The sequence below is a fragment of the Microcaecilia unicolor genome, chromosome 3, assembly GCF_901765095.1.
Source record: "Microcaecilia unicolor chromosome 3, aMicUni1.1, whole genome shotgun sequence".
In the NCBI taxonomy this organism is placed as follows: Eukaryota; Metazoa; Chordata; class Amphibia; order Gymnophiona; family Siphonopidae; genus Microcaecilia; species Microcaecilia unicolor.
The window spans coordinates 408302409-408323312 of record NC_044033.1 but is presented as its reverse complement, the minus strand read 5'-3'; the positions used below and the strand labels follow the sequence as shown (position 1 = coordinate 408323312).

The following is a 20904-nucleotide window of genomic DNA, read 5'->3' as shown; positions in this document are numbered from 1 at the left end:
CACTCCTTTTATGCATACAATTTAAAAGGTGGGTTAAGCTATTAAACCTAACAAGGATACCGCAGGGCATTCAGAAGGGAAAAAGAGGGATCTTGAGAATGTCAAAGACTGTTGCAGCACAAGTATGCAATCAGCAGTTATTTGCAATTTCAAATAAGAGATATGTACAGATATATACAGAAATTATATTTCATTACAGATTTTTTCTTCAGTGCATATACCATAGATTTAAGATACAGAAATGTATCTACACAGTTTTTCTATCACTTACCCTCCAAATTTCTGAAAAATAATATATGTTTGCTCTCCTTCGTATGGCTTAAAATCCACACATGACTTAAGACGGAACATTTCAAATGCCTTGAGAATGACTCCCTTAGCATTGAGATCTGGAAAACATATTTCAGCAACATATTTTAATACAAATCAGAATATTTATGAGCTAATTGGCATATACGGGTGTATGTGTGCACATATGCCCATAAATGCACAAATTTCTCCTAAACACTATTCTGCAAATATCCATGTATCTTACACAGTGTGTATTTTACAGGTAGCCACACACATGGTTGGAATCTGAGTGAAGCGTGGACAGGACTCACACTTATGTGCTGGTATAAGTGCCCTGTAATGCAAATATTCTGTAAAAGAAAGTAGGTGCCAGATTTTCTTTATAGAATAGGTTCCACATAGGTGTCCTCTGGGTGCTTAAATATCTGCACAGTTAGGGGGTAATTACATAAGGAAGCGCCTAGTTTTAGGAGGAAGGAAGGCATATAACAATGGATCAAAGAGGTTACAATAAAGTACACTTATATTAAAATTGCCTGGCGTGGCCACATTTCGCCCATGGCAGGCTGCTTCAGGGGCAGCGACTGTCAATTGAACTGCAATAAATAACAAAATTACTTACAAATACTATAATAAATAAACTTAGTTAAATTCATTATAAAACATACATACTAGTGACATGATATAAGAGCAAATAAATAGTAAAAATACTGGATCAGCAAAATACATTCAAAAGACACTAAAACATAAAATGAGTCCTTTTACCAAGCCATGCTAAAAAGTGGCTGGCACTGGTGTCAGCGTATGGGTTTTCTGCGTGCTGCAGCAACTTTTAGCATGGTGGTAAAATGGCAGCCGTGCTATATTTTATTATTACGGCCATGTGATAATTTCCCCAATTGCCATTACTGTGGGAACCCTTACCACCACCTATTTAAGAGGCTATAAGGGCTCCCACACTACTCCCATGGTAATCAGGTAGCACGCGGTAATGTGCCCGCACTACCCAATTAGCACAGGTATGCCTACTCTCTGCCCATGGGCACACCTCCCATGCTGGAAAGGAAAAATTATGTTCTTACCTGATAATTTTCTTTCCTTTAATCATATCATACCAGACCAGTCCAGACTAATGGGTTGTGTCCATCTACCAGAGAAAGGAGACAGAGAAAATAGTTCCAAGTAAACCACCCCTTAAGGGTATCGTGCAGCCTGGAATGTTCAGTATTTCGAATAGTCAAGCAATGGTGCTATGAAGTCTAGAAGAAAACACAGTTAATACCAAACAGGCAAACTCTTGGAGCCAATATGCAGAACCTCACTGTTCCTACTTGGCCAAAGGCAACTGCAACCTCCCCTCACAGTAAAGTAAGCGGGAGGGAATGGTCCATATTGAGCTTGCCCAAGCACATAGAGATGTACCCCTGAATCCGTGGAAAGAACTCCGTGATGCCAAGTAACAGGAGTCATACAGAGCTGGCACAACAACAAGTGGCAGGAGATAGAAGAGAGAAGATGATGTAGGCAGTGCTGTGGGACATCCCAGCGTATTAAAGCATCATGGAACAGCCAGGGATACCTAAAGGAAACAACACTCTGACAGACTTTAGCCAGGGTGGGCATTTGAACTGGTCTGGTATGATTAAAGGAAAGAAAATTATCAGGTAAAAACATAATTATTTCTTCCTTGTCATCTATACCAGACCAGTCAAGACTAATGGGATGTAGCAAAGCAGTTTCCCAAGGGGGGGGGGGGGGGGAGAAAAGAAGAATGCAGAAGGTTGAAAAATCAACAAAGCTATACACACAGCAAAAAATTGATCAGCAGAAAAGGATTCGAATATCCGAACCACCAGGCTACCAAAATGGAACAGAGTTAGACACTAGAAAAGGAACTGAAGCCATAGGACGTAAAACAAACGTCCTGAGCAAAAGAAAAATTATGTACCCCTGTCCCGAGAGTAGTAAAAGAAGCAGCAAAAGATACTCATGCCAAAGGACCCCCCTTGGAAGGAAGGCAACAGTCGTATCCAAGCAACAAGGAGAAGAACTCTCTCTTCTAGACCAGGCTCCACTTCTCCAAACCCTGGCAGGACAAAGACTAACTCCCAAACCTGCCGGTCTGCCTTGAGTCCAAGATGGTTGGATAAAACGGCCCTAACAAGTACTAGGAGTATGCAACTACTACTACTACTTAACATTTCTAGAGCGCTACTAGGGTTACACAGCACTGTACAATTTAACAAAGAGAGACAGACCCTGCTCAAAGAGCTTACAATCTAATAGACAAGTGAACGGTCAGTCCGATAGGGGCAGTCAAATTGGGGCAGTCTGGATTCACTGAATGGTAAGGGTTAGGTGCCGAACGCAGCATTGAAGAGGTGGGCTTTAAGCAAAGACTTGAAGACGGGCAGGGAGGGGGCTTGGCATAAGGGCTCAGGAAGGTTGTTCCAAGCAACCCCAAACAGTGCACCACACTTCATAGAAGAAAGGAAGCAAGGCCCAGGAACCACCCAGACCCGCGCCTAGTGAGAGAATCAAACTCCACAGAACAAGAAGAGACTCCAGAGTTGAAAGAACCAACTAACTGGAGCACTAGTCTCTCCAGAAGAACCACGAAGAAAAGGGCAGCAACATATCAGGGTACAACCGTAGAAAAATAGTACTCCTCAAGCAGTTCACTCTGGACTTAGGGATGAAAGAACAAAAGGAGACAAAAAGAAAGAGAGGAGAGCCACACTATGGAGAAAAGACCCCCAAGGTGCCAAGTAGCCACAAAAGGAGCAGAGACGAATTCAAACTCCAGCAATGGAGAAGCTTCTCTCCAGCCAACAAGAGGCTACGGCAAGAAAAGGTGCCACAGGAATGGTAGTTAACAGGACACAAGACAGCCTTGTCTAGCAATCTAAACTGAGGTATGCCACAGCTGCTGAGAAGTTACTGTATCCAACCTGCAGAAAAAAGCTGGGGTTGACCAACAAGGTGTAACAGTGCCCAACAGGCAAAGCTGAAAATATGCTCCACAGTCAGAGACTGAACTGTGCTCAAGGGACAGAAAAAAAGCTGCGCTCATCAGTCAAAGCAGGATCCGTGTTCAACGAGAACTAACGGATTTGCACTCAAAGCACACAAACTGAGCCACACACCACGGGCAGAGAAAGAGTTGCACACCTCTGGCAAAGATAGAAATGCACTGAACAAGCAGAGAAGAAGCTGAAAGTAACAGACAGAGGATGAGCAGTGCCCCACTGAAAGAGTTGGATGTTAGAGGTACCTGCAGAACTGAAGCTGCGGTAGAGATGGAACTGTGTATAAAACGCAGACAAGGAGCTGTTTCCACACTCAAACAAGGAGCTGCACTCTGGATGCCAGCAAGGAGCTATCCTTCCTACGCAGACATGAAGCTGTGTAGCGCCTGCAGTCACAGAGCTGTGCTCCACATACCACCCTGGAACTTCACCCAATTTGCAGACAAGAGTTGTGCTAAACATACAGAGATGGAGCTACCCTCAACAGGTGGTGGAGCTGTGCTCTGCACGCAGACAGGGAGCTGCATTCCATATGCAAAGAGAGAGCTGAATGCCACACACAGACAAGGAGCTGCATTCCACAGGCAGACACAGAGCCATGTTCTACATGCAGACACAGGACTGCGCCCCACACTGAGACCTGCAGAGAAAGAACTACACTCAACATGTGACAATGGAGCTGCATTCAACATGCAGAGATGAAAGGTTGCAGAATAAGCAGCAAAGAAATTTCACTCAACATGCCATGATAGAGCGGTCCTCAACATACAGTGATGGAGCTAAAGCCAACATGGAACTGTGGAAGTGTGCCAAACATGCAGCGATGGAGCCATGCCCAACATGGACTGGTGGAACTGCATGGAATAATGAAGCTGTGCTCAACATGAAGTGATGGAAGAGCGCTCAACATGCAGCGATGGAGCAGCGCTCAACATGCAGCGATGGATCTGCGCTCAACATGCAGTGATGGAGCAGTGCTCAACATGCAGCGATGGAGCAGCGCTCAACATGCAGCGATGGAGCTGCGCTCAACATACAGCGATGGAGCTGTGTTCAACATAGAGTGATGGAGCTGTGCTCAAATGCAGTGATGGAGTTGTGCTCAACAAACAAAATGCATAGATGGAGCCCCAGGGAACAGCAAGAGAAGAAGGTGCTGCCAGGAGGCCAACAAGAAAGGAACACAACTTGTGGAAATGCAGACCTGGCGCTGCACTCCCCTGGCCCAAAGGGACTAAAACTACAAGAAGAGAAAGCCCTGAAACAGAGAAAATACTGAACATTTCAGGCTGCACAATACCCTTAAGGGGCGGTTTACTTGGAACTATTTTCTCTGTCTCCTTCCGCTGGTAGATGGACACAACCCATTAGTCTGGACTGGTCTGGTATAGATGACAAGGAAATAAAAATTATTTCCCAGTGTGGAATTAGTGAACACTACCATGGGACGCCTTAACGCATCCCACGGTAATGCCCTTTTAGCGTGTGACAGGCCCATGTTAGGCCCACTGCGCATTAGTCAAAGGGCCACTTAATGACATGCAAATTCAAATCATAGACATGCAGATGTTGCACTATCTCATTGGTCCATAAAACAGATACAATTCTCCCACAAACAGAACGAATCAGAGGTAGTTTGTCATTACAATTCAGTGTGGAATACATCACACACAGTTTGTGATTACAGCTCAGTGTACAATACAGATGCTGGTTGTGAATCATATACATTTTCATAACATAAAGCTACATACCTAAAGGGGAATTTGAAATCACACTTCCCTTTAGTGAAGGCAAGGAATGCTGGCACCTTAGGGATATTGTAACCATTTAGAAGTCAGTAATTGAAACCACTTAAAGGGCTAGACAGTGAATATAGACTTTAATACAGACTCAAAACTAAGAAAGCCTAAAAATAAAGCACACAGAACCAGTGGCATTTCTAGCTTCTTCGCCACCCAGAGCGGGTCACCGCTGCAACCCCCCCCCCCCCATCACCCCCCCTCCAAAGTGCATCACAACCCCCCTTCCCTGAACCAAATCGCCAGACCTTTCCTCCATTGAGTGAATTACTAATGTAAAGTATAGTAGAAAGATTTTGTATCTTGGTATTAGTCCATTAAGCTATCCTGTCGTTGGGAGTCTCTAGCCTCTATCTTCTCCAAATTGCTAGCAGCATTAATAGCAGTGTAAAGAAAAAGTCCAATTTTTACCTAGGTTATCAGCCAGGATGTAAGGAATGGGGAACTTCCATCTGTAGCTTTCATTTCGCAATGCATTACGTGCTTCAGGCTAAAAGTAAAATAAAAGATCATTGGAACTCTACTGTTTATCATGAGGGTGTACCAGCAGTGTATTGTTATATCAAACTACTTACTTGCAGAACGATATCTCCCTGAAACAAGTTGTTTCCTGCAGCTGTAAAGCAAAAAATACATTTATTTATTTATTCCATTTTATATCCAATCCTCCTGACCACACTCAGAACAGGTTACACAGTTACATTCAAAATAACACAATACAACAAAGCAATAGAATAATCTGCCAGTTTGACAAAATAAATCAATTAATCAATTTTCAGATTAGAACAAATACGTTTTTACAGCCCTATGAAAACTTAGATCATTGATAGATCTTATAGCAGGAGGAAGCCTATTCCATAGCCAGTTCAAAGAATAAGAGTAAGCTTGAGAACGAGCACACTCCAATTGGAAAGACCTGGCAGAAGGCAGAAGAAAATGCCTCTTGCTCTGAGAACGTAACAACCGCCTTGAAATATAAACCAGCAACTTCTTAGGTATATAATTTGGAACCATACTATGAAAAACCCTAAAAGCCAACACTATCAACTTAAAAATACAATGTTTCCTAATAGGAAGCCAATGCAATGATAAAAGAGAAGATGTAATATGATCATGCAATATCATTTGTAATATGGGGACTATTCTATGGGTAGCTGCCTATTTGTAGGTTTCAAGAAGGTGTGTAAATGGTGGAATTCTAGATGTTTACATGCATAAATGGCCACTCACCTGCACAAATGGCCTTTTATAGGATACCAGCTACCAGAAAGTATACACCATGATTTGATGGCATATGCTTTGACTGTGAATATGCACATGGGCAGAGATTGGATACAGAAGGCCTTATTTTCGAAAGTGATGGGCACCCATATTTCGACCCAAATCGGGAGATGGGCGCCCATCTCGCAAAGGTGCCCAAATCGGTATAATCGAAAGCCGATTTTGGGTGTCTTCAACTACACTCCATCACTGGAACGAACAAAGTTGACGGGGGCATGTCGGAGGTGTGGTGAAGGCGGGACTGGGGCATGTTTATTGGCCAAGGAGATATGGGCGCCTTCGGCCAATAATCGACAAAAAAGGGTGGCAGAAGCAAGAATTTGGGTCACTTTTGCTGGACCCTTTTTTTTCACGACCCAAGTCCCAAAAAAGTACCCCAACTGGCCAGATGACCACCGGAGGGAATCGGGGATGACCTCCCCTGACTCCCCCAGTGGTCACTAACCCCCTCCCACCACAAAAAAAGAACTTTAAAAACTTTTTTGACAGCCTATATGCGAGCCTCAAATGTCATACCCAGCTCCCTGACAGCAGTATGCAGGTGGAGCAGTTGTTAGTGGGTGCAGTGGACGTCAGGCAGGCGGACAAAGGCCCATCCCCCCCTACCTATTCCACTTGTGCTGGTTAATGTTGAGCCCTCCAAACCCCCCCAAAACCCACTGTACCCACATGTAGGTGCCCCCCTGCACTCCTTAGGGCTATGGTAATGGTGTAGACTTGTGGGCAGTGGGTTTTGGGGGGGATTTGGGGGCTCAGCACACAAGGGAAGAGTGCTATGCACCTGGGAGTTATTTAAATTATTTTTTTAATTTGTAAAAGTGCCCCCTAGGGTGCCCAGTTGGTGTCCTAGAATGTGAGGGGGACCAGTGCACTACGAATCCTGGCCCTCCCATGACCCAATGCCTTGGATTTGTTCGTTTTTGAGCTGGGTGCCTTCGGTTTCTATTATCACTGAAAACCGATAGCGCCCAGCTCAAAAACGCCCAAATCCTAGGCATCTGCACCGCACAGCCCGTATTATCGAAAAAAAGATGCCCATCTTTTTCGAAAATACGGTTTGTCCCACCCCTTCTCATGGCCGCCCATGGAGATGGGCGCCCTCAGAGATGGGCACCCACTTTCGATTATGCCCCTCAGAGTGGGCTGGATGCACAGGTGCACACGCATTTTATAGAATACTATTAATTTATGCGTGTTTTATCACACACCTAGGCCTGGGCCTTTACACCAGCTATAGAACAGGTGTAAGTGATTGCACCTTATATTTACATGATTTTTTGGCTACTAACACTAGTATTCTGTAAAGAAAATTAGAATGGGCCTAAAATAAAGCACCTTTGGTAAGAGCCCTGTTAATGAGTTACCTTCATAACATGGAGTCCATTCACTTTTACAGCTGATGCTACTTTGGTAAACAAGTTTGAAAGAGAAATCATCTCATAACTAAGCTGCACAGAGGATGTTTCACAAATGGAAAACAACATCTTATCAGTAGATTAATATATAACAATATTGAGGATGGCCTGTGCCTCTGCCACTGAGCTTAATGACATGGATCTCTTGTATCTTCTCTAGAGGTATGTCTCAGAGATGATGCACTTGACATAGGGTAGGGTAGACAGGCAGCTGCTTATCAGGTAAAAACCGCTGCAGACAGCAGAATGGTGTTAAGGGGTAAGATCTCTTTGATCTTCAATCAGAGAGGGTTCCTGGGTCACTATGAATGAGTTATTTGTGGAAGGATCATAATGATGAAAAGCAAGAAAAGGTAGGGAGGGACCTGGCTTGGCCACTGTTTGGAAAACAGAATACAGGGCTAGATGGACCATTGGTCTGACCCAGTATGGCTACTGTTATGTTCTCATGTTCTTAATGATTATACCTAGGGTATAAAACTATGACAGTTCAACTTCTTTGCAAAATATTACAAAATGATTGCCATTAACATCATTTGTATACTAATGACAAGGTGTTTAATGTTGTAGATGACAAAATTATGCAGTTGTGATTCTGATCTTAAGACTAAGCATCTGATTTTTCAGAAAATGATTGTGAATTAGGTTATAATGAACCAATTCTCATATTTCTGAACTGGATTTCATTATTATTAGAACAGATAAAATAGTTTGTTTGTTTTGTCAGACTGAGACAGTAGTTTGAGTCATATATATCTCCAGATTTTATTTAGTTCTGCTCTTCTCACACATCAAAATGAAACTGTCTTACGGTCTGACCTACTTTTAACCCATTGCTTGCCTACAGGAGGAAAGGTTTAGTAAATCAGACCCTTAATCACAGCTATATGTGATATATTTCTCTGTATATTTACCATTAGATATATTTTACTTATTTACCAAGAAGACTCATTACAGATCAAAATTCTTCACTTGGCTAGGAGGGAAAGGAATGGGGAGCAATACTGCACATGGATATAAGGGACGGAAGCATGGAAAATGCTGCACATGGATGAAAGGGAAGGGAGAGGGAACCTTAGGAAGAAGTACAGTACATGGATGGGGGGAAATGATGCACATAAATGGAATGTAAGGGAAGCCAGAGGGGGAAATACTGCACATATATGGAAGGGAAGGGAGAGGGGGCAGAAGGGGAAATGCTGCAAGTGGATGGAAGGAAAGTGAGAGAGGGAATGTTGTACTTGGATATGATGGAAGAGAAAGGGATAAGAGGAAAACAGACAGAAGGGAAGAGAGGTAGGGGAAATGCTACACTTGAATAGGAGGGAAGGGATGGTACGGGGGAAATGCTGCACTTGATGGAAGGGTAGGGGGAAATGCTGCATTTGGACTGGATGCAAGGAAAGGGAGAGGGGAAAATACTACACTTGAATAGGAGGGAAGGGAAAGGAGAGGGAGAAATGCTGCATTTGGACTGGATGGAAGGAAAGGGAGAGGGGGAAATACTACACTTGAATAGGAGGGAAGGGAAAGGAGAGGGAGAAATGGTGCATTTGGACTGGATGGAAGGAAAGGGAGAGGGGGGAAATACTACACTTGAATAGGAGGGAAGGGATGGTATGGGGGAAATGCTGCATTTGAACTGTATGGAAGGAAAGGGAGAGGGGGGAAATGCTACACTTGAATAGGAGGGAAGGGAAATGAGAGGGAGAAATGTTGCATTTGGATAGGAGGGAAGGAAAGGGAGAGGAGGGAAATGCTGCACATAGATGGAAGGGAAGGGAGAATTGGCCTGAGGTAGAAGTATTGTGCATGGATGGCAAGGAAGGAGGAGGGGGCAGAGGGGGAAATGCACATAGATTGAAGGAAAGGGAGAGTGGGAATGCTACACTTGGATAGGAGGCAAGGGAAAGGGAGAATGCTGCACATGGATGGAAGAGAAAGAAAAGGAGAGGAGTGGGTAATGCTGCACATGGATTGAAGGGAAGGGAGAGGGGCAAATGCTGCACTTGGATAGGAGGGGAGGGTTGGGAAGGGAGTGGAGAAAATGCTGCCTATGAAAGGAAGGGAAGAGAAAAAGATGGAGGAAATGCATATGAAGGGAAGGGAAAGGAAGAGAAGAGAGGGGGAATGTTGCAAACAGAAAGAAAGGGAAGAGAGAATGCTGCATAAGAGAAGGAAAGAGGTGGAAAACTAGATGGATTTGTGAATGAGGCTGAAAAATGAAAGGAAGATAAACAGGAAACTGAAAAAGAAAGGAGGTGAGAAAGGGAATAATAAATGGACAGGAGGCTCTTGAAACAGAATTAAGAACACAGAGGGAAAAGAGACCAAAGACAGGGAACAAGATGATTAGAAAAATAAAATCAGCAGACCACAAAGGTAAGAAAATGATTTTATTTTCAGTTTAGTTATTGAATTATGTCCGTTTTGAGAATTTACATCTGCTGGTGTTATTTTGCACTGTACAGGAGGAAATTTATTTATTTATTGCATTTGTACCCCACATTTTCCCACCTCTTTGCAGGCTCAATGTGGCTTACAATACTTCAAGGATAATGGAAATAAGAAGAGAATATACATTTGGTGTTACAGAAGGATTTTGGGTTGTATGGTAATAGAATACATGAATACATGAAGTAATATACCAGAAGACATTATTAAACATTTCTGGATATATGTGTGGAGTTTTACATGTGTTGATCTTTGTGGTATATCTTATCAAAGAGATGGGTCTTCAGTAGTTTGCGGAAGTTAGTCAGTTCTTAGATCGCTTTTAGGTTGCGTGCAACGCATTCCAGAATTGCATACTCATATAGGAAAAGGTTGATGCGTGCATTAATTTGCATTTCTTTCTCTGCATGCAGAGTCTGGCATCTAAAATTTCAGTTTATTTTTTTGTCTACAGTAGTACTTTTAGTCCATGGTTGCTTATCCTGTATTTGAAGAAGGGCTGTGCTCTGCATGTGTGACCAAAGCTGTGGAAGGGTATGAGAGAGGAAGGAGATAGATCTTTGAAGATGTTAAAAAATGGAGTTAATAGAAATGGAGTTAATGTGCTTGAAGAGAGGCATTAGGAGATGAGGTAGAAGGTAAGAAACAGAATGGCCTGGAGGCAAGGGAAGGAAGGCGAAACAGGCATGGAGCTGGGGCTGGTGAGAGGATGAAGACAATGGAGGGAAGCTGAGGGATGAGGGTGAGTACAGAGATTGGAAATGGGGAAATTAGGAAGGGTGAAAGATAGAGATGGGATAGCAGGCTGGGGAGAGGGAAAGACAGATGGGGCTATGGAATTTCTGGAGAGGGGATGAGAGGGAGATTAGAAAAACCAATTGGCAGATGAAAGGTAAAAAGAAGGACTAGAGGGTGAGAGAAAGGGAGAATGAGAGGTAAACATCATATATGGGTGGATATAGAGGCAGAGAAGAGAAACATTAAAAACATCAGTGATAGGCAGACAGAGAGAAGAAATGGAAAGGGAAACCTGGAAAAAAAATTAGGAGAAGTCCAACCCAAAAAGTGGAACAGACCTGGACCAACCCAATTAGAAATGTGCCCAGACAACCAAGGTGGAAGAAAATTATTTAATACTTTTTAAGGATTGGGATGTGTTCACTTTGGGAAAATGTACATCTTTTCTATTTTTGTATTTAGTAGAGTACAGGAAAAATGCTTTTCTGTGTTACTTTTACCAAGATTTTCACTGCTTATAGAGTCTAGCTTTCTTCAAGGTCTCCATTTCTGTTTGTATCTGCATGTTTTTTGTGGTTCCATCTTTTTTATCAGGAGAGGGTTTGTCCATGTTCTGCATGTGTGACTGAGGTAAAGGGTTCTGCTAGCATATAATGTATGTGAAGAAATATGCAACAGTCCAGCTTGTTCCATTTTCCCAATAGCAGGTATATTGGTGTTCTAGGGCCCAGTCTAATATATATAACACTATATTTTCATAGGTGGCTCAGAGCACTTACGGTTTGCTAAGTTTTTCCTATGTAGGTTTTGAGTATCTTTTTGCAAGGTTTTATGTTATTTCACAAAGTGTCTGGAACATCTGAAAGCAGGCTCTGGGGTACTGTCACCCAAAATAAAAATACTTAAGACTGGTGATCTGCACATCAGTAGAGTCACCATGTCTGCTTTAAACAAAGTATCTGGCAGTGGAAGGAGCGTGTGCAGTTCATGGGGTGATAATCAGGATTTGAATATTTTTTTTGTATGGTGAGCTGTAAGGGGGATAGTTTAATTGTTGAGGAATATGAAGTTTGTGATATAGAAATGGAGTTTCAGGGTTTATGTAGAGATGCTGAGCAATCCTCTAGAGAATCCACACTTCACTCCCATACAGAAGAATTTGTTGAATAATGCTAACAATAATAATGCTAATTTTAAAGTGGGGGAGAGGGATATGATGTACAAAAATGTTGCTTTGACTTGGCCCCCCCCCCCCATATCTAGCTTGCCCCCTTGGTGTCACCCAAATATTTCTGTCTAGATATGTCACTGACTCATACACACACATACACACACACACACACACACACACACACACACACACACACACACACACATATATGATGATCTCATAAGTCTTCTTCCCTTCAGAAAGTAAACTAAAAAAGAAATACGGTTTCTCACATAATTTCAAAATTATTTCCATAAAATGCTGATTTATATTTATATATGCATATTAGATACTGTATTATAAATCCCAATAAATAAATAATTGTAAATTTATTTATGCATTCTGACTCACCCAGATTTATTGCTGGAATATCTTCTCTAAGTTCTCCAGCATCTGCATCATGTTCTTTAAAAAAAAGTAAAGCAAATATTACCAGGTGTTCCAAAATATTGGGAACACAGAAAATACTGTAGAAAAATGGAAATGTTTTTCTTACCATTCACTTCAGGGAGTTGCTTAATCTAATGGAAAGCAAAGGGTATGATCAGATTTTTAAAAACACATGTTAGACACAAAACTTCCTATAGGACTCGACTATTATTTGGAGTAATACTTACTGAGAATGTTGTTGAATATGCAAATAGCAAAACAAGGCAGAGAGACAGAAAGAACCTTGCCGAGACCATTGCTGCTGTCTGAAGCAAACAGACAGCAATACTGCAGTTTTCACCATTAAATATGTATCTTTTGTACTTTGCACTATTTTATCATCTTACTGTGATCTGTTAATGATTATCAGATGCATATTTAAACCAATCAATGTTTTGATGTACAAGTTGCCTATAATTGGACCATTAACTTTGCCCCATTGTTAATCAGCTGTTGGACTCCATCCCCAGGAACACTTTGAACATTCTGTATTGAGCCAATTAAGTACAATTATCATAGCATCCAGTAGTTTTTCCCCAACTTTTGATTTATGTGATGAATGCTTGCACTTCGAACTTACAAGGAAACTACAGGACTCCAGGTCAAGGAGGAGCAGCTGAGCCAGTTCTGGTTTTACTTCCATTAAATGCACAACTATAATCTAAAACAAGGGATGCACAAGTTTCAGTCCTGGAGGGCCCCAAATAAGTCATGTTTACAGGATATCCCTAATGAAGATGCATGTGATAAATCTGTACCACCTCCTCTAGAAGCAAATCTACCTTGTGCATATTATTTAGGGATATCCTGAAAACTGGGCCTCATTGCAGCCTTCCAGGACTGAACTTGTGCACCCCTGATCTAGAATAAAGGATCCTTCCTCCCTGTTGGGATGGGCATTACACATCACCCATGAAACCTATACTAACCAGGCAGTAAAAGGCATTCTACATGCGTAGGCCATTACCGCCCAATTAATGCGTGAGACCTTACCACTAAGTCAATGGGTGGCGGTAAGGTCTCAGACCAAAATGGATGCGCGCCAATTTTTATTTTGCCGCATGTCTATTTTCGGCCAAAATTTTAAAAAGGAATTTTCTACAGGTGCATAATAAAATTTGCTGCAGGACTACAAACTTTAAATCTTCCGTTTTGATTTTTGGCTCCCTCCAACGATCAATCAGGGGAACATTGTCCCAATCAAGCCTAAGGTTGCTTGAGTGTTGTACAATTCTCTACTTTACTAATTTTTTAGTCTGACCCAGATACCATTTATCACATGGGCATCTAATCCAGTATATCACTTGTTTAGAAAAGCAGTCAGTGTGTTGTCTCAAAACAAATCATTTAGTGGTATTTGGAATTTGTGCCCCCGCTTTTCAGATTTCTCTTGTAACCTAGAGTTTTTAAACAATTCTCCCAAGTTTTTACCCTGCATCTATGCAAAACACAGCTTAGATTCAAAACCCTCACGTAGGGACAATATATTCCAGTGTTTGAGAATAATTTTTTGTATTTGGTTAATCTGCAAAATATAAGGTAAAACACAAGTAGTTTTTATTGTTGTAACTTCTTTTCTTGTGTCTAATACCCATTGTCAATTGACATTACTGGCTCTTTTAAATGCTTTATATATTACTTTTCTAGGATATCCTTGTTGTAAAAATCGAGCCTGTGAAGACTTTTTGATCCAAACATAATTGTCTGATTCTTAAAAATTGCCTCAATGTAACACACCATGATGAAAAATTTAATAATTGGTATAGAATTGCTATCATAGATCTGTATTATTACAGAAAAGTTAGCAGTATTGATAACCTCCAATTGAAGGAGAGTAAGACTGAGCCATAATGTGGTTTTAATTTTTGTGTTTATATGGAATAATAAAGATGATATTTGAAATGTTATTTATGAGATCTCAATGATTTATGTAATTTTGTAATGAATATATATATATATATATAAATGGCACAGATTTGCATGCCTGCAATCTCCATTACATGCAAATCTCTCTCATGCATATTTTTTTATTGTTTGAGCCTGCAAATAGGTGGAAAAATGTGGGATATAAATGCAGCAAAATAAAAAATAAACACTGCTATAATTTTACTTTACATAATATGCACCCCTTTATAAAACCCAATTATCTCCCCACTGCTCCCAAATTCCATTCATACCACACTCACACACTATCTAAACAGAGCCAAAGGTCAGGATGTTACTAGTCAGATGTTACTATTCAAACATATAAGTATTTTTAAAATCTTCTTCCAATTTAACCTGTATTAACATAAAGGCTAAGCACATAAAACTGTACTGATAGTCCTGTTTCACATAAGCAGTCCCATCTTTATTCATGAAGATGTTGAGCTCTAGTACAGCGAAAGCAAGGAAGAGGGCAAATTTGTAAGCTTTATTTGACGGCGCAGTTGGAATGTCAACTCGTTGATTTATGACTTGCAAGAAGTAAAAATCTGTGACGTAATGGTGAATTGAATTGCTGAATACAGTTTGGGACTTTGAATGAACATTTCCATTAATGATTTTGAGCAGTGGATCTACAATTCAATAACATCATTTTAAGTGATGAAGATGGGACTGCTTATGTGAAACAGGACAGTTTTCTGTGCTTAGCCTTTATGTTAATACAGGTTAAATTAGAAGAAGATTTTAAAAAATACTTATATGTTTGAATAGTAACATCTGAATAGTAACATCCTGACCTGTGGTTCTGTTTAGATAGTGTGAGAATGTGGTATGAATGGAATTTGGAAGCAGTGGGAAGATAATTGGGTTTTATAAAGGGATGCATATTATACATCCCCTCCCCCGCATACCTTTTAAATAGCAAATTTTCACTGGCAGCGAGCAGCAACTAATACACACTGCTTATGTTGGCCCCACAGCCATCCCTCTGATGCAACTTCCTGTTTCCGCATAGGCAGGAAATCATCAGAGGGAAGTCTGTGGGGCCAGTGCGAACAGTATGTATCAGTCGCTGCTCGCTGCAGGCGAAGATCTGCTATTTACAAAGTATGCAGGAGGGACAGTTGTTGGGAGTTTTCGGCTGGTGGGGCTTGGGGATCCCTGCCAGCCCCATCATAGGTGTACTGCTACTAGGTGGGCCTGAGCACAAAGTGGGTGGGCCTGGCCCATCCAGGCCCATCCTTGGCTATGCCACTGGTTTATAGTTTATTTGGAAATTTTCTATACTGCCTCCTATGGCAACAGGTCAAATTGGTTTACAGTACTAAAATAACAAAAAACATATTGCTTTTGACACTGTTGATCACAGCCTACTCCTTGATACGCTGTCCTCACTTGGATTTCAGGGCTCTGTTCTTTCCTGGTTTTCTTCTTATCTCTCCCAGCGTTCCTTTAGTGTATACCCTGGCAGATCCTCCCACTCTCAGTTGGTGTACCTTAGGGCTGTGTCTTGGGACCTCTTCTTTTTTCCATCTATACTTCTTCCTTTGGTGCTCTGATATCATCCCATGGTTTTTAGTATCACCTTTATGCTGATGACTCCCAGATCTACCTCTACACCCCAGAGTTTCAGCAGGCAACCAGGCACAAGTATCAGCCTGCCTGTCTGACATTGCTGCCTAGATGTCTCACTACCATCTAAAACTAGACTATCTTTCCCCCTAAACCCACCTCTCCTCTTCCCCCATTCTCTATTATTGTGGATAACAGTCTCATCCTCTCTGTCTCATCAGCTTATAACCTTGGGGTTATCTTTGATTCCTCTCTCTCTCTCTCTGCACATATCCAACAGACTGCTAAAACTTGTCATTTCTTTATCTATAATATCACCAAAATTCATCCTTTCCTTTCTGAGCACACTACCAAATCCCTTATCCATACTCTTATTAGCTCAGACTATTGCAATTTGCTTCTCACAGTTCTCCCACTAAGCCATCTCTCTCACCTTCAATCTGTTCAAAATTCTGCTGCATGACTTATATTCCACCAGTGTTGTTATGCTCATATTAGCCCTCTCTTCAATTAACTTCATTGGCTCCCTATACGTTTCTGCATACAGTTCAAACTCCTCATATTGACTTACAAGTGCATTCACTCTGCAGCTCCTCAGTACCTCTCCACTCTTATCTCTCCCTACACTCCTCCCTGGGAACTCTGTTCATTGGGTAAATCTCTTTTATCTATACCCTTCCCTTCTCCTCCACTGCCAACTCTAGACTCCGTTCCTTTTATCTTGCTACACCATATGCCTGGAATAGACTGAGCCAGTACATCAAGCTCCATCTCTGACCATCTTCAAATCGAGGCTAAAAGCCCACCTTTTTGATGCTGCTTTTAACTTCTAACCCCTATTCACTTGTACAGTAACCATGTATGTTTTATCATTCCCACCTTAGTAATTCCCTTATCCCTTATTTGTCCTGTTTCTCTGTCCTCATTAGATTGTAAGCTCTTTCAAGCAAGGACTGGCATGTTCAAGTGTACAGACCTGCGTATGTCTAGTAGTGCTATAGAAATGATAAGTAGTAGTAATAGTGGTAGACCGGAATTCGGTGTCCCAAAGGGTTCACCATTATCTCCAATATTGTTTAAATTGTTTATGAGTTGGCTGGGATTTGTTTTAGATTTGTTTGGCTATTTATATGCAGACGATATATTTGTATTAATTCCAGTGTCATCAGACTTTTTGACACTAAAAACTTCCATCTCTGACTGCATTTCTATAATGCATTGTTGGGCTAATCAACATTTATTAAAGCTTAATGCAGCCAGACAAAATTATTATATTTTAGTAATGATGTATCTTTAGTCCCACATAAAGTAATAATTGCCTCAGATAAATAGTTGCTTTTGAAAAATCCTCTAAGGTATTGGGGATCATTTTAGATACTCAGTTATCAATGACTAAGAAGATACTTTTTAAACTGCATCAGTTAAGACCAGTCAGATCTGTCTTCTTTTCAGATAATTTTCGTTTGCTGGTGCAGGCTACTGTTTTGCTCCAACTGAACTATGGTAATGTCTTATATGCTGGACTAAACTCAAGACTTGTTAATAGACTGCAGCTTTTACAGAATACTGCAGTCAAATTGATTTATGGTTGGTCTCGATATGATCGTGTGACATCTTTATTTAAAAGCCTGCGCTGGCTACCATTGTTTGCATATATAAAATTTATAATTACTTGTTTTGTGTTTCAAATCTTACATGGGGACTGTTCTTCTCTTTGTCCTCAATTAATTGCTTATCCAGCTCTTCAGAAAAATTCACGTTTCTATTCTTCTCTATTATTGGGGTTCCTGTCTGTCAAAAAAGTTCATTATAACTAACTAACTAACTAACATTTCTAAAGCGCTACTAGGGTTACGCAGCGCTGTACAATTTAAACATAGAAAGACAGTCCCTGCTCAAAGAGCTTACACATTATAAAGAAGTTTTCGATGGCTCTTTTATTTATCAAGACAGTAAATTATGCAATTCCATACCAGAATTAATTCACTCTTCCAGTCTATTTACAGTTTTGTAAAGAATTGAAGACTTATCTTTTTAGTAAATTCTTGGAAAATAATACAGTAGGGTTATTCTGATCTTTGATTATATATTATTTTTTGTAATCTGCTTAGAATCTTTATTGATGGTAGCAGGATATAAATACATAGAATAGAACAGAACAGACTAACTATTTACAAGGGAAAGGTGTATGCCAGTAGGTTTAAATAAAAGTTACACTCCTCAGAATTCTCCTTCCTATTCTGTCCCCTTGCGTTGCTCGTAAGGAAAAGGCCAGCAACCCAGAAACCCAAACCATGGTCCCCTTGTTTGAAGGTGTATGTACCACTTTGTTAGAGCTGCAGTGGTTCTGATGGTTTGTGTGTTCAAGGCTCAGCCTTTGGGCCTAGTCAGTTCATCCCTAGTGTGAAACCTCCCTTTCGTCTTAAATTATTGTCCTTGTGTGAAGTAGATGTAAAAATCAGAGGTTTAGCTCACCCATTTGCCAGTCTATGGGAGTAAGGAGTGATTAGGAGAGCTTGATCCACAAACTGAAAAAAAGAGAAAGGAGTTAGAGAGATCCCAACCTGGAAATTGACTACAGAAGACGATAGTGTGAAGAGATAATCCCATATGTAGTTTAGCTTTGTGAAGGAAATCCCAGGCAAGAGCGGCTGTGAAGTTCAGTGAAGAGGAAACGGGCTGATCCAGACCTAAGCAGAGCTGACAAACAGTGAAAGAGATCAGGGACATGGGTCAAGAGGAGCGTAATACATGAATATACAGTGTTTTCCAAGTGTTGTACTACCATAAGCAAGGGAAACTACCTCTAAACCATATTTGTTTTGCACAAATCATCAGTAAAGCTAGTTGGAACAATCCATATCAGTTTCTGAATGTTGTGAGAAAGAGGGAAATATACACCTGGGCCTTGAAGGGAAATCCCTTCCCTCCAGAACAAAAATGGAGAAGAATGTTTGCTGGAGATAGTGCAGGAAGATTTTTTAAATTATAAGTGTGCATGTGCTCGTTAAAAGACCAGGAATAAATAAATGTTCTGAGGGCCCTTTACAGTAGCAACAACCAGATGGACTAACTTGAAACAAAGTACCCCCTACATTAAATAAATAAATGATAAACTCTTGTAACTTTCATAGAATTATATGCACTTCCAAGTAGAATAATATTGAATGCTGGCAAATATTCCATTGAAACAAAATGGCAAATGAAAATTCCCTATCCCTTTTTAGACTTAGAACTGCCCAAGCCTGCAAAGCCCCTTGTACTGCTCAGCACAACTCAGCATCATACACTCTGAAAGCAGCTCATTAAATGGAGTGAAATGTAAGCCAATAGGCATTAGAAAAAAAAAAACTGGAATTAACATAGTAAAATGTTGTTAATTCTAACAACAAAATATCCTAGTGTTTTCTTGAAGGGGAAGGAGAGATTTGGCCTAGCAAATTTCTTCCTGTGTTCTCAATTGAATTTGAACTTAATCAGACGTTACACATACCTGTATTGATAGGGGACTCCAAAAGCTGAGATATGACTGACCTTTCTTCATGACTGCATCATCTATAAGCAGTTTAGGTGTCATGGTAATTTTCTTCCATTTGCTGGTCCTAGTTGGCAAGTAACTGATGTGTGGTTGAGCCACTGTGTTCCCTTTTAATTATGTGGGGGGGGGGGGGGGGGTGCATTTTTAAAAGGATGTCCAAGTCAGAATGTCCCAAAGAGACATCCACCTCACATGTATTTTCGAAGAGGACACAGCCTGTTCGAAAACACATGAGATGGATGTCCATGCACTGGAAACATCTAGCATGAACATCGATTTTACAAACTGAAATGTCCAAATTTTGAACGGGGGGGGGGGGGGGGGGGGGGAACGGACAAGGGACATGGATGTCTGTATAGTGGCATTCTTAGAAAATGGCCACACAGAAATCCATGCGCAGAGTAGGGGGTCGGCCTAGTGGTTAGTGTGGTGGACTGTAAACCAAGGGACCCAGGTTCAAATCTCACTTTAACTCTTTGGTGTTTTATAATTGTGAGCCTTCCAAAAACAGAAAAATGCCTACTGTACCTGAATGTACATCACTTCAATAGCCTTCAGGCTTGCAGGTGGCTTATATATTTAGGTACAGTAGGTATTTTTCTATTTCTGGAGAGCTCACAATTAAAAAAAAAAAAAAGGAGCCAAAGTAGAATTTGAACCTGGGTCCCTTGTCCCCTGATAGTCAAAGCTATTTAACCAGACAGATACACCATTGACTGGTTAAATAGCATATTTGCACCTAACTGCAAATATTGATTGGGAGATAACCAGTTATTTCCCGCCAAATATCTGCAGTTAGCCTCTAACCAGTTATGTCACATGACATAGCCAGTTAGGCACAGATATTCAACACTTAACTGGCTATGTTCAGAGGTTAAAATAGGCTGCATAAATAGCAGGCCTTTCTTTATCCGCTAAAAAGTTAACTGGTTAGCGCTGAATATTGTCTTAACCAGTTCATTTTTAGCTGTTGAAAAAATCCCCGATATTCAATTCCGGTCACCAAAAATGGCCCGGCATTGAATATGCGTGTTTAACGCCGGCGGTAGACAGCAAAAGCACTGCCCGCTATTGGCTGAATGTCAGGGCCTTGGTTTACAATCCATTGCACTAACCACTAGACTACTCCTCAGACCTGCTTCCTGCTCTGTTAAGAATTCCCATAATACTTGAAACTGTTATAGAACCTAATCCCCTTTCGGTTTCATTTTCAGGGGAGTTG

The 20904-nt window shown here is 41.0% G+C and overlaps 1 protein-coding gene across 1 annotated transcript in view; it reads right to left on the bottom strand.

Moving 5' to 3' along the window:
* The window catches only part of MEP1A (meprin A subunit alpha), a 70505-nt gene extending 50784 nt beyond the window's left edge, over positions 1-19721 (bottom strand). Inside the window, exons 1-8 of the mRNA XM_030195134.1 lie at positions 19638-19721; positions 18709-18804; positions 18620-18631; positions 12714-12738; positions 12569-12622; positions 5695-5735; positions 5531-5609; positions 272-389 (exon numbers count right to left, since the gene is read on the bottom strand). Coding sequence (XP_030050994.1) covers positions 272-389; positions 5531-5609; positions 5695-5735; positions 12569-12622; positions 12714-12738; positions 18620-18631; positions 18709-18804; positions 19638-19721 — 509 coding nt within the window. The remainder of the gene's footprint in view (positions 1-271; positions 390-5530; positions 5610-5694; positions 5736-12568; positions 12623-12713; positions 12739-18619; positions 18632-18708; positions 18805-19637) is intronic.
* Positions 19722-20904: the final 1183 nt, after the last annotated feature.